Raw genomic sequence first — 13,817 nt, 5'->3', positions numbered from 1 at the left:
ATGTATTTATTTTATAGATGTCAGCTGTTTTAATACGTGTTTATTGTCAACTTAAGGTTAAAGGGACTGTAAATATGAATTTAAATCCACTTACTGAAGTAATATCAGCATTGTTAAAATGTCTATAAATTACTGTAGCATTTTGCTGTAAACATCTAAATGATAAATTTAAAAGTTGTAGTTTAGTGATTAATTTGTCGCTAAGTGTTATTTGAAACACTTTTGAAACCTATACAGTATACATACTGTACAGTACAGTACTTAGTGTCATTTGATCTATTCTGACTAAACTGCTAGCAATGATAAATAGTGTGCAATATGAATTGGCATCAGAATTTTGAGTCCCTTTAACAGACATTGTAAATATGTATAGGGCATTAGATCAAGGAACTGTAATATAAAACAAACTGAGTGCATGCTTTGTTTTTTATAGTTCAATAACTAATTCATATTTTTCACTTAAAATGTGAAATGAGCCCTATCATTTTTTTGTTTTGTTTCTTAGTTTTTTTCTGTTTTCTGTTATAAAAGTTCTGTCATAAAATGTTCTTTTTTTTGGTTTGTTTTTCATGTGCCCAACCATATCCATTCTAAATTTAATTTTTCCTGTTTGCTTTTGCTAAAAGGATGAACAGTTTCAAATTTCCCTGAAGTGTGTCCTGCTTCCTGTGAGATTGTACACGAGCAAAGTCCAATTCTCACTGCCTGCAGCCATTTTAGAATTTTTTTTTTTTTTCATGCTTGCTGTGTTCCCAGTTTGTAAATTATAAAATTTGAAGGAAAAAATAAAGATAACATAAGCGAAGCATAATGAAATATATGCTTTTAGTTTTATTAGACAAATACTTTATATATTTGTCTTATTTCCCAGGCAATTTCCTGCAAACAAATTGCCCATTTATATTACTTTCAAGATTATGTTATCTTTTCAATTGTAGTTAAATCTATTGCATTTCCGTAACATTACTACTTCTGATTAATCTTTTTTTCTTGTTGTTTTAGATTAGACTGCCATATTAGCAAAGCTGCATTGATTTTCTAAATCCTGTCTTTTAATTTTATGTTTTTTCTTTTCATAGGCATCTCATCATTATAACTGCAATAAATTACCAGGGTTTGCTTCTACAACCCGTAATTTATTGGTCTCATTAGCTACTGGGCAAATAATCTGCCTTTCTGTCTTTTTTTTTTTTTCCTGTTCAGTAAAAGTGGCTGAGTCCACAGTTCAACATTCTTGTATATATGTAACATTGTTTTCCCACAGGGCGGCAGCTTACAATCTTCAACAGCCAAACCACTATACAGATTGGGGGCTGGGAGCGAGACCGAAGTCGATCCTTTCAGGGCCAGCTTTCGGGCCTCTACTATAATGGCTTGAAGGTGTTCAACATGGCCGCCGAGGGGGATCCCAACATAAAGATCCAAGGCAGCGTGCGGCTTGTGGGGGAGTCGCCCTCCTCTATCACACCGCAGTCGAGCACCACGGCCAATCGCTCGGAGACATCCACGTCCATCATGGAGATCACCACCACCACGGCGTCCAGCAGGCGAGTCAAGCAGACTACACCACGAGAGCCTCAGCAGGTGAGATCATCTTGTAAATGATTTTGTCGTAAGTGACTTTCAATCATGTCATTATTGTCTCTACTTGATCCGTTTTGAAATCGTTACAGTGCACAGCGTGAAGTTAAGCACATCCTGGATTAACATAATATATCTCATCATTACGCTCCCATATGAGGAATGTATGCCTTACTTTATCGTGTCACGTCTTTCTTCTCCTTGAGTCTTCTGACCTAAAAACTGAAGGAAAATAAGTCCATTGTTCCACCTATGGGAGCAGCACCACGGGCGCACTGTTGAGCATTTCTCCCTGTGCAATCAGATGTTGCACAGCATGGTGTGTGTGTGTGTGTGTGTGTGTTAGAGTGATAACCATCGTAGAGGTCCTCCATCATCTTTATCTGTCCTGCATGAGCAGTGCAGCATCTGCAGGAGCATATTACTTCTCAGACGTCACAATGTGCGACCGAACAATACAATACAAAATGTGTGTCCCATCAAATGAAATGGTGATCAGAGCATTCTGGCGCAGTCACATTTCCTGTTAAATCTCTTTCAATACAGCAGCAGCCATGGATTTTAAATGAAAAATAGTTTCTATAACAACTAATTATGATGCCATTAAGAAATGTCTTTGTGTCTTAGTTTGAATACCGTATTTGTTTCACACATTGTCCATGTTAGAATTAAATTCCTAATCCAACTGCATCTGCTGAGTTCTAGAGGTTCTCACACTGAAAATGTGAATTTGTACATTTTCTGGAAGTTCAAAACAAAACACTGACTTTATTTACTTTGCTTTGGGAATAAGCTGGCAACAAACATGCTGGAAGAACTTCATTACAATCTAGGAATACCTGCGCACTGAACGGAAGATAGTATTGACTCATTTAGGTCACTAAGAAAAATAGTTTCAGTGGGTTGTTTTTTATCACAACAAAAGAGAGTAGTCAGATTGCAGGAAAGGCTTTCATGCGCTGTTGGAACAAAACGAAAATAGAACTTTCACTGGCCCACAGGAAATGTTCAGCCTGTGCAAGCAATCAAAAAGAAGACCTCGTTGATAACTGAGAAATGTGCTTTAATTGTTCTAGAGTCAAATCTGCTCTCTGGTAGCATTTACAATTGATTAACTACTGAGCATTTCACATCATATGAAACTGTCAAGTTAAGCCCTGATAGGAAGCGAGAAAGATGTAGCTGCAAACATAGAGACCATGAAGGTACTGAAGGTTGTACATGCAGGGGGAATACACATAGTTAACACGTGTGTCAGAATTTCAAATACTCTGTAAATATGCAGCAGGGAAAGCGTACACGGTAGCTTAAATTAAGCATAGACGTAGACTAAAATGACCCTTTAATCAGGACTTAATCAGCTTTTACAAATATAGTTTAAAATCATTTTGGATTTAACTCATTTTGGATTAATCGGATTGGGTAAAGGAAGATTATAGAATCTCCAGGAGGGGGTGGGTTTAACTTCATATTGAATAATATACACACAATCAAAATTATTTGATTTTAATTCCTTTTTTTGACAGATTGTGTAACTTTTTCTGTCTTTACAGCTTCACTGGGACAACAGTTAATACACTCCCATCTCAGTCCATTCGAAGTGTGTTAGAAGAAACATTGTAGAGCAAGCGACGTGTGATGCTGATGTTGATTAGTTTGATTGTCCAGAGGTTACTTAACCAAGATTCTTCAAACCCATTGAAATATTTATTTTCACATTAAGACCTATTGTTGGATTTATCTATAATGAAATCAAAAAAAGCCTTGAACCTTGAATGTTGCTGTATCTCTGAAGCCAGGCTCAAGCTTTTATATGGAACATTCAAAGAAAAGCAAAGTGTCAGGTTTTTCATTAAGTTTAATAGACTGTTCAAGCTACAGCTGATATGAAATGACAAACTCCCACAGATTTCAACGTAGCAGCAGTAAAGACCCCATATTACTGTCCCCTAACTCTCTCTCTCTCTCTCTCTCTCTCTCTCTCTCTCTCTCTCTCTCTTTCTTTCTCTCTTTCCCTTACTGACCTGAGACCATCATAACAGTTTGTGTGAGCCTCTGCAGATGCTGACAAATAATACAATCATAAATATTGATCCAGTGGAATGGTTTTCTCTCAGCCTCAGCATGGTTCCTGAACCGTTGCAGGAGCGTGTAATGCAGGCGAAATATCAGACAATAGACTATAATTATATCCCAAGCTCCATGCAGTGTTATAAATTGCCACCAAGGAACCAAGAGATTGGCAGAAAGGAACAGGCTTGACAAGATGGATGCCCGTCTTTTTCAGGCCTTTTCATCTGGAGAGAAATAAAGTGATATAAATGACCGTGACAATTTAGAAACGCCTTGTATTACAGAGATTTGCGATATGTTTCGGGGCATCTATTTTGTGCCTTAGATGCCATCTGATTTTTGGATATCTGACGTTATGACTTTATGCTAATCAGATTCTGCTTGAATTGTTTCATCAATATGTTTTACCTTGTAGTCGGCTAATCATGGATTTTTGGGGGGAATCCAAGGTCTCCTATTTTAAAAGTATACGGTAAGGCATCAGTAGGGTTACCGGTAAAAAATTTTTTTTTTTTTTTGGCAAAAAAAATTTAGAGACAGGTGTTGTACTGTCACGTTATGTTGCAAACTCACCTTTCAAGTGGCATATAAAGGCTTGGAAGGGGGAGAATAGTCAAGGCTAACTGTGTTGGTTTAGGTGTTATCTAATGCATTCATAGAGAAAAAAAAAAGGTCATCGGATTAAAAAGTTGCTCTGCGATGTAGGCGGAGAGATGAATGAGGCATGCAAAAACGTGGGCACTGGGAGATGTCAGTGCGTTCAGTTTGATTCAACGTGACGACCTTCCCATGGAGAGCTCCTGCGGTACGACATTACCGTCTCAGGACACTACACTTAGAAAGACATCATGTCTGGACTCCATAAAAAGAGATGGTGCATTCAGTGTCCTCTCCCTCGAATAGTCAGCATTTTAATCATTGTCCAGCTGTTCCATCTCCCCTCTGATGGCGAATGCAATTCAGTGAATGGTTTTATATCCTAAGAGCCTTACATTACTGGGACATGTGCATTTTTAGTGTGCCTGGCCCCAGTGGAAATGGGATGGCTAACACTGGCGGCGGCAGTATCAGGCTCTTACCATTAAAGTGAGAAGTGGTGGTGTGGAAAATGTATATCAGGCTGTCGAAGAAGGCACTCGGGTCCAAAATAATAAGGAAAAAATATCCAAGACCTTTTATAGCCCTGTCTAAAAATGAGATGTGATGGCTGTGGCACTTTGGTGTTAACTCAACACACATAAATGTTTAAGTTTGGTTAAAGTCACTTGTTGTAAGTGCCTGTTGCTGTCAATATCATTCCTGACTGTAACGCTGAAGCGGCAGTAAGAGCATCGTTATCTTCCATAATGTGACGCGTTTCCAACTGAAACAAGATATGTGGGCCACGTATAATTACAAGAAAGATTTGACTCAATCCTTCACATATGGTTGGAGCACTCAAAAGAAGGCATAGCTTAACAAGCACGGCGCAATACCAAGCTGTAGAGGAGAGGTGACCTCCACCCACACCTGCCTCATCTGCTTTTTTAGGTTAAGAGGAGGAGAAAAAAAGAGAATTCTTTTTTTTTTTTTTTTTGTATATTTCCCTGCCAGCCTGTATGACCCAAAATCCAACAGTCACATGTTATTTAATACAATCTGAGGCATTACTCAAACCAAGACACATTTGACTAGATGCATTTATCTGCACACCCCTGAGTTCCGATTGAGTCATTCTTTTTTTTTTAATGTTTGCAGGATGGGAAAAAGAGGGATTTTAACATAAGAAATAAAAAAAACAAAACTAATAGTAACATCTTCTATGTGACAGTGGCTGTCGTATGTCTTTTTGCAATGGCCCACTTGTCTCCTAGAGAGTAAAGTCATTGCTAATAATCATTAGTACCATGATTTTGAAGGGTCTGAGATGACTCTGCCTTCTCAGGTGCACCATCAAAAAGTTCTCTAAATTCTCCACTGTGGTTATATTGTTATTGAATACTGAGGGCTGTGGCTTATGGGTAACATTACATTAATGTCATTCTTCTCAAACCACTGGGTGTCCACTCATGCTTTATTAACAAGAATATTATCATCTTGGAGCACACTGGCCTAATCAAGAAAGAAATGCACCATGGTAAAAAAAACAAAAAAGCTCATGAGTCAGAATTGTTATTTTAATAGTGATTAAAATTTTACATTTGCTTAAGGGATAATTGGATTGATTCAATTCCAGGACTTATAACCCACTCAAATACACAGATAGTAAGTAATAGTGAGATTTAGCCTGAATCTTACCTTTATTTTGATCATATCTAAAGGTTCCCTGACTAACAGATTCTTGGCTCTTACATGTCAAGTATTCCCTGGAGTGGCTGTGTGCTCCCTGCCCTACGTGGGAGAGGTAGCTTACTGTATGGGCCGAACTGTCATGTCTTAATGAAGTGTCTGCTCCCTGTGGTGGTGCCTGGTCACATCTAATTAAACCATAATGCACTTGTGTACGCATTCACAAACAACACACCGGCTACTGTACACATACACCAAGAGGTGCCCCTCACTTCTCTTGTATATAGATGGTGACTTAATTGGACTACTCCTACCTCACTTTCATTTATTTATTGTTGAAAATAAGTGCTTCGCCCATTGCACCTAAAGACGGAAAATTTTGTGTGAGCTAATTGGAGAGAAATTTGAGATATACAGTATCTGCTGAGGTCAATTTGGAGCCCAAACTGCCAACCCACGCAGGTCTAATAGCAACACTAGCTGCCAATGGTGAGGCACTTTCAGCGCTTTCTAGCTCTCATTAATCTGTGTCTGTGGTCCTCAACAAAACTTTTTCATCATTTTAAATTGTGACAAAGCTGAATTTCAGAAAAAAAAATTGTGCAAGCTCTCCTGACGTATTTTTTTTTTCCATATACATTCGGTAACATTTAACAGCAACTGATCTGTAAGTGTTGGATATGATTGTAATACCTGCTGAATACATAGAAGCTACAGCTTTTTTTTTTTTTTGAAGGTCTAGTGGACAAAATGGAGGAAAATGCCAAGCTGCAGAGAGATAGCATTTAATACCAGATGATGTTTAATCAAACCAATTCAAGGGTAAGAGATAGAGTTCTATTTAGCTGTTACCCTCCCAGCAAAAAAAGAAAAAAAAAGAAAAGAGAAACTCAAAAGCCCTCTATCTAGAAGAGCCATTGAGAGCTCTTGACAGTGATGGATCCTCACCTGCATTGCTCTGTATTATCAACCCTGGCCAGCACACATACAGTGTATAAATCTCACGAGTGGTCATAGTGTGAGGCTGCCATCCACCACCAGCGCTGCCTGCAGGAATATCCTCTAAAGTTGGTATTGGCTCCAGCATCATGGAGAGACACAAGGACAGAATACTGCAGGATGCAAACGCTGTAAAGTAAAATATAACTGCTAATCACTTGACATTTGACTGGATGCAGCAGACAACCACGAGATGTACTTCTCAAGCATTTTGTAAACCACAGCATCCCTTCATAACCATTTTTTCAGTGCTTGTTAATGTGTACTACTTATTTCTTCTTATATGAAAACATAATATAAAAATGTATTTTGAGTAAATGTCACCAGTTTCTGTTGTGGTTAAAAGTTAAGAAAATGTACATTAAGACAAGGCTAAGAGTCTAAAGCTATGCCAGCAACTCTTAAAGGCTGCACAGCACTTAAAATAATAACATTCTGTTTAGCCTGTTAGCATGCTAGCATTTGCTAATTAGCTCGAACCACAAAATAAACCAGAGGCTGATGGGAATGTCATTAGGTTTGTAGGTGCGATGACAGATGAAAAGTCAGGGAACCAACAAAAAGTATTAGACTTTGTCCTCAAGGAGCCCTGAATATCTGCAGATAATTTCACAACAATCCATCCAATAGTGGTCAAGGTATTTGACTCAAAATCAAAATTTCTCAGTAGGATTTCTCCACTAGGGACCTGGAGTAACAAAAATAAGACAGCCCTCTCTCAACTAACAAGCATTGTCTTGTACAGTATTCAAGCTGACCTCATCTGACATTTCATACCTGCCATGTTTCTTTCATAACCTTTTTGCAATGAGCAATTTCTGTTTTATAGCTTGTTGCTCTTGGAAAATCAAGAAATGCAGATTATAGCCTGTTCCTAGTGGGAATGAACGGCCACTGTGACATATCATTGCCACCAAATAGCCAATTGGCCTCACTTTTTCTGAATTAACCCTAGGTGAGGTGGGTGTAATGGCCATTCAGGGGAAGTGAGGAACATTCAAAACACATTGTGTGGGCCATTTCATTTGCACTCACAGCACATGTTTCAGTTCCAGATGAACTGGCTTGTCGAGGCTCTGTTTGTCTTGGTCCCTGAGACGAGGGGCAGAAACCTGGCCTCTTTATACTTCACAGGGATAATCGAAGATTTGTCATGCTGCACTGCTACACCTTCAGTGCGGTGTTTGAGTAACTCCTAGCCTCCCTCACTGGCTCTATAATAAACACACTATAATAAACTTAGTGTCAGAGTAATCTTGTGGTGAAAAATCTTCTGGAACTTAGTACCCAATAACTGCTCAGTCTGCAGCTTCTCTCCCTTTTGTAATCATCCATGCACCATGTCTCTTTATTGTGTCTGCTACTACCTTTAGGCATTGTTGTGATTGTGCTGATACTGGTAGGGATTATTGTTTTACAAGCTAAGGCTGCAATAAGTCTGCACAGCCTAGATTTAATACTAATCCTGCATGCATCAATATCCAGACCTGAGACTTATCTTGGGTATTAAGCACTCCTCAGGCAACTGCAAACATGCAGTGCAGGTTCTTTAATTGTGCTACAGGATATGATTCTTGGATGTAAGCTTAAGGATGTTTCAGCCTTCACTTGGTTCCAGATGCGTCATATTTGTTTTAACAGTTTGACTTTACCCCTGTGATCTTTAGGATAGATATGACCTTGAGCAACACATATCTAAAACCATCATCAAAACACCAATGCTGCAGCTTCTAATTCATATAGATGTATAGTAAACAGCCACGAAAAGCTACTTTTTACTGTATAACATTTTTTCTTTTGGTGATGTAGCATTAGAGCACGATTAGCTAATGTTCTGTTCAGGTCACTACAGTTCAGTTGTAGCTTTATTCCACTATAGCTAAATAGTTATCGTGAGCCTCCCATAACTTGAACTTGCAAGAGGCAGTGTAGTCTAGGTTCTTTAGTTCTGCATGAAAACCGACACACACCAACTTCACTCAGTTCAGTTTCCTGCTACTCTACAGGATCGGCCATTTTGTACTTTTGTAACTCTCGGATGGTCATCAGTTTCGCTGCAATATCAATTTCAGTTTTTACCAAGTTACTAAGCAACAGACTGCTATCAATAGTACAGTAAGGTTGTTTTTTTTTTGATTGACAGGCATACATCCAATTATTCAAAAAGCAAAGCACTTTTCTCTTCAGCTAACACAGAAAATGCAAGTACTGTTTTTTACAAGAATGCACGGTGTATTTGCCAGAGATGTATTCTGAATAGGAGGCACTTCCTCCTCATTTTAGTGCAAAAAGCATAGGTTTATTTTGTTATGAGTTGTACCCATCTGTGTTTGTGCTGCAGGCAGCCATGTGATCAAGACTCGTATGCACACCACTCTCACTGCTGGATTTCATGATAGATAGGTGATTTGTTTGTTTGTTTGTTTGTTTGGGGTTTTTTTTTTTAAAGATGGCTTTTATTGCTTTTTGTTTTTGTGCGGAAAGTCAGGGAGACAGAGGAAAGATATCAGGATGATGCTGCTAAATGGTATGCAGTTTAGCCCTCAAGTGTAAACACATGACAGTGAGATTGAATGCAGACTCTGCCCAGCTGGTTTCCAACAGATGTAGCAACGACACACAAGTGAATCCACATCCTGTTAGAGTTAGGGTGTTGTGACAAAAAGGCCAGAAACATTAGGGATTTCCCAATATCAGTCCATTCCTCATCTTCCTTGACTTTTTAGATAAAACTCAAACTTCTTTGCTTCTCTTAGTTTACATTTCCTACTTTGTGAAATACTGTGTCCTTAACATTTTGCTTTCAAACTTCTGCGGATGTTCCAATTTAATTACTTGAATATGAAGATGGATAAATATTTTAAATCCAGGAGGTTCTTGTCGGAAGTGTTCTTCTTTCTCCATTATCTTGGCACATAAACAGTATAGCGCACATGTTTTGTCAAAAATCCAAAAAATCCAGCTAGGAGTCGTCTTGATGCTCCTCCTTTAAAAGACTATTACAAACACGTAGAACCAAGCTGAAACATGGGAGTCTTTAAGTACAGTAGGAAGTTGTTGAGACTTTCACAGAATATAATCAGAACCAATTTTATAACATTAATATTCCTGCACTGAGTAAAGCTAAATGGGAAATTACTGATTTACAGAAATGATTGTACAGATTTTTTTTCTCTAGATTCCTTTTCTTATTTGTATTAATAGGAACATTGCTCATCACATTGCCAACCAAGTGGAACTGCTCTCCTCAACTCATCTAGACGCAGATCTTATTGTAAGATGAAAACCACACCTTCTTTTTTTTTTTTTTTTTTTTTTTTTCCACTCCCCAATTTTTACCTCTGTGCGCTCACCAATTAAAAAAAACAAAACAAAACAGACATGCACAGCAGAATAAGAGGTTACTAAGGAAACACACAATGTCCCACATTAACGGGGAGAAAGATTCATCATCAAGGGTTCGGTCATGTTGGGGGAGTCTTGTTTCATTCAGGTTAATAAACCCAAACTGTCTGGTGGACTCAAAGACACACTGCAGTGTTTAGTCTGAGTGTCAGTGCCCTGTGAGGTTGTGGTGCCTTCAATTATTCACAGAAAGAAAACATCCTCGGGATAAGATTTCCCCTGCAATGCAGATGTATGGGACTGACCATCATGCTACTGAGACACTGTAAGCTTGTGGAAAAAATATCTATCTATCTATCTATCTATCTATCTATCTATCTATCTATCTATCTATCTATCTATCTATCAACGGCAACAGTCATTTGATGAGAGCAAAAACAGCTTGCATAGCGGGATATGCAGACAGACAACTCTCCTGCGCTGACCTCCCCCCACCTTGCCCCTTCAGTGAGGTGTGTGTGTGTGTTGTTGTAGGTGGTCCTGGTGTGTGCTGCCCCAGGCCCGGTCATGGGTTTGTGCCCACCCAGTGCTGACAGATGGCAAAGGAGGTAGCGCTGTAGACCTGCGGTGGCCCTGAGCCCGCGGCGTTCACTCCCAGCGACAGACCATATCCATCATCTCAGCCTCACCAGGGGCCATTATGGAAACTGCCCTTCAACATCGAGCTGTACACATAAGAGTCCGTGTGACTCGCTGATCCAGTCCACCTTGGCAGGGGTGAACACATACATGCCAGCGTGTCTTGACTTGTGTTAACATGATTTGCATTTTTTTTTTTTTGTTTTTTTGTTTGTTTGTTTTTGTTTTTTTTCAAGGTTGACAGCATGTCTGCAGCAGGTAGATGATTAGCCAGCTGAGGCACCAGGGTGCATTGTCTTCCTTGCATGTTTTATTGTCTGCTTGCTTGTTTTAAAGGTTTCTAAATTTGCTGCAGCCGAGATGATCACACTTACTTCCATTATTAAGATAGTCGACAAAGAAGCATCTTTGTTTTTGCAGGTTTCACACTACTGGCAGCGGCACAGAGGATACAGATTGTCCCGCTAAGTCTGTTTGGATGACAAGAATGAAACCTACGCAGTGCGAATCATGTCTCTGTTGTTTGCTAAAGTGTTGGTTTGCGCGTGGAGGAGTTACTGACACTGACAGCTTTACAGCATGTTTTATAGACCATATTGTTGTCTCCCAGGACATTTGCTGTTATGATTTGTAGAAACAGAAAATAGTCCTGGGCCAACTGTTGAACACGAGATACAATTTGTCCTGCAGTGCATTGCTCCCACCTGCGAGATTGTGCGATCGGCTCGTTTGTACACTACATTCATGAACACGATCCCCGTGCCGACTGCTCGTGGAGCTGTGCTGAGCTCTCTCTCCATTTTTAAAAATAATTTCCTCCAAAGCTGGTAGAAAGTGTCAGGCGCATATTGGCTTATGCATCTAAAAGCTCCTTTATTTATGTTACGAGCGCTGAGAGTCAAATTTAACATTTTACCAAAACAAGAAATCATGTGATTGTTTTATCCTCAGTTAAATCCCATAATTTATGCCTTCACTTGTGGAAAACAAATCACTGCAGTGGGTTGCAAAGAGCATTAGTAAAGTTTATAACTAGAACACCTTGACTAGTGGAGTGTAAATCTATTTTCATCCATCTAATTTTCTTTATCTTGAGACCCAGTGTGGTAATTGAGTCTACAGCCACTGAGAGCCTCAGATTACAATCATACTGTACACATAATAGGACGGCTGGTTCTTCTCAGGAGAGCAGCCATCTTGATCTAATGTTCAGTACCAGACCAAGTACTACAAAGGCGAATTTTAGTGATAGAGTGGAGGATAATACAAAGTAATATCATTACCAGATAAATTGAATTAAAGTAAAACAAATTCCAGGGGGTACAGAGACGAAATGAAGACATGCCAGCAAATGAAGCCTGTTAGACTGTCAAACAAGTGGACACAAGACAGGGAGGAACAGAGAAATGGCCTTGGGAAAGGAATATAACTCAATTGTCAAGTGGTGACAGTCTCCTCTAACTCTCGGCAAGAAAGTTACAAAGTTAAATTTCAAACTATTCCTTTAAATCTGAATAAAGTGAAGGAAAAGTTTTTCTTTGGCAAGTTCAAAGCTGAATGACAAGTCAAAGGAGGGAAATAGAACTGAAAACAGTTTGTATAATTAATTAAGAGCAGATGTAGTCACAAATAGAAGTCCTGAACGCTGCCACAGGGATAGATTGGTGATGAAAAGTCACTTTTACTTGAGAGACTTCTTAAATGGTGTCCAATACACACTTTCCATTATTATTATTTTTCCTACCATGTCTGTTTCCTCTCTGCTGAAGGAGAGCATTGCTCATTAGTTTATAGCGGTCACACTCGGCACCTCTGTGAATGACACATCCAGACCTGGAGGACAGGAATCTGATTATGACGGCGCTCTGTGGGAGCTACAGGCGACCTGGTCTGCTGTTGTAGGGCAAAGCTGCTCTTCCTCTTTCCTCACGTCATGTTTTTGCAAGCGTTACACACGGGAATTAGGCCTGAGTACATTCATCTCGGGCAGTGATGGCATCTATATTAGGATGACAAATTTGTGCCTGTCACCTGATGAGGGACTGGGACTGCATGTCAAGACGCAGGTGAAGTCAGGAAGACAGTGATTTGTGGCCGAGCCGCATATCTCTCTTCCTCTCCTGCGCTCTCTTCTCTCAAAAACACACACACAGCCGCACGGTTGGATTTTTCATCTATTTTTAGATTTTGAGGGAAAGGAACATGGAAATGAAGAATTACGCGGTCACTTTGGATTGAACCCCTGAACCATTTCCCCAAAATGACGCGTTTGTATGTTAGCATTTTGATAGAGAGCGCCATGATTACAAGCCATTCTCTGGTAATTGTTATTCCTCCCTCACTCCCCAGCCTTTCCTCAGTATATGATATTCCTCCTGGGCAGTTCTCTGCTCTCAGGCCAGATTACTACCAAGGCGAGCCACAGACGCGCACAGAGCTCCAGATTCGATTTCAGATAACGAAAATATCAGGGCATCCAGAGGGGAAAATGCTTCAATGCCGACAGATTTCATTTATCTGAGAAGTGTGAAAGCAAGGATAAGGGGGAGGGACAAAGTCAACCATGTAATATACTTCTATGGAGCAGTGTTTATGCATAGGCAAGAGAGAGCAGAAATGAGAGAACAAGAGGGGGGAGCGTAGGAGGTAGATGGAGGCAGATAGTGTCTTATGAATTTCATATTAAGATTTTATCATTTAGAGCATGTACCTAACAGAAGGCATCCAGCCTTCTCCTGTGTAATCTGCTAGAAGCTGTATGCTACATGGCAGCCGCTCAGTGTGCACTCTCTCTGCACTGTGAGGTGACTGCAGGCACTCGTCCATATTGTGTGCACATTATTTATACGTCCGCAGTAATAAATAATAAGCACCATGCTTAATTAGAAATCAAAATACCAACAGATTATCAT

General features: G+C 39.6%; 1 protein-coding gene across 2 annotated transcripts in view; it reads left to right on the top strand.

Annotated features, from left to right (window-relative positions):
* The window catches only part of LOC111220548 (neurexin-1a), a 163,502-nt gene that overhangs the window by 128,626 nt on the left and 21,059 nt on the right, over positions 1 to 13,817 (top strand). For both annotated transcript variants that reach the window (XM_022743641.1, XM_022743640.1), the window contains exon 15: positions 1,265 to 1,584. In XM_022743641.1, the coding sequence (XP_022599362.1) occupies positions 1,265 to 1,584 (320 nt within the window). The remainder of the gene's footprint in view (positions 1 to 1,264; positions 1,585 to 13,817) is intronic.

The sequence above is a fragment of the Seriola dumerili genome, unplaced genomic scaffold (assembly GCF_002260705.1).
Source record: "Seriola dumerili isolate Sdu_G_001 unplaced genomic scaffold, Sdu_1.0 BDQW01000073.1, whole genome shotgun sequence".
NCBI lineage: Eukaryota > Metazoa > Chordata > Actinopteri > Carangiformes > Carangidae > Seriola > Seriola dumerili.
This window is presented reverse-complemented; position numbering and strand designations above follow the sequence as displayed.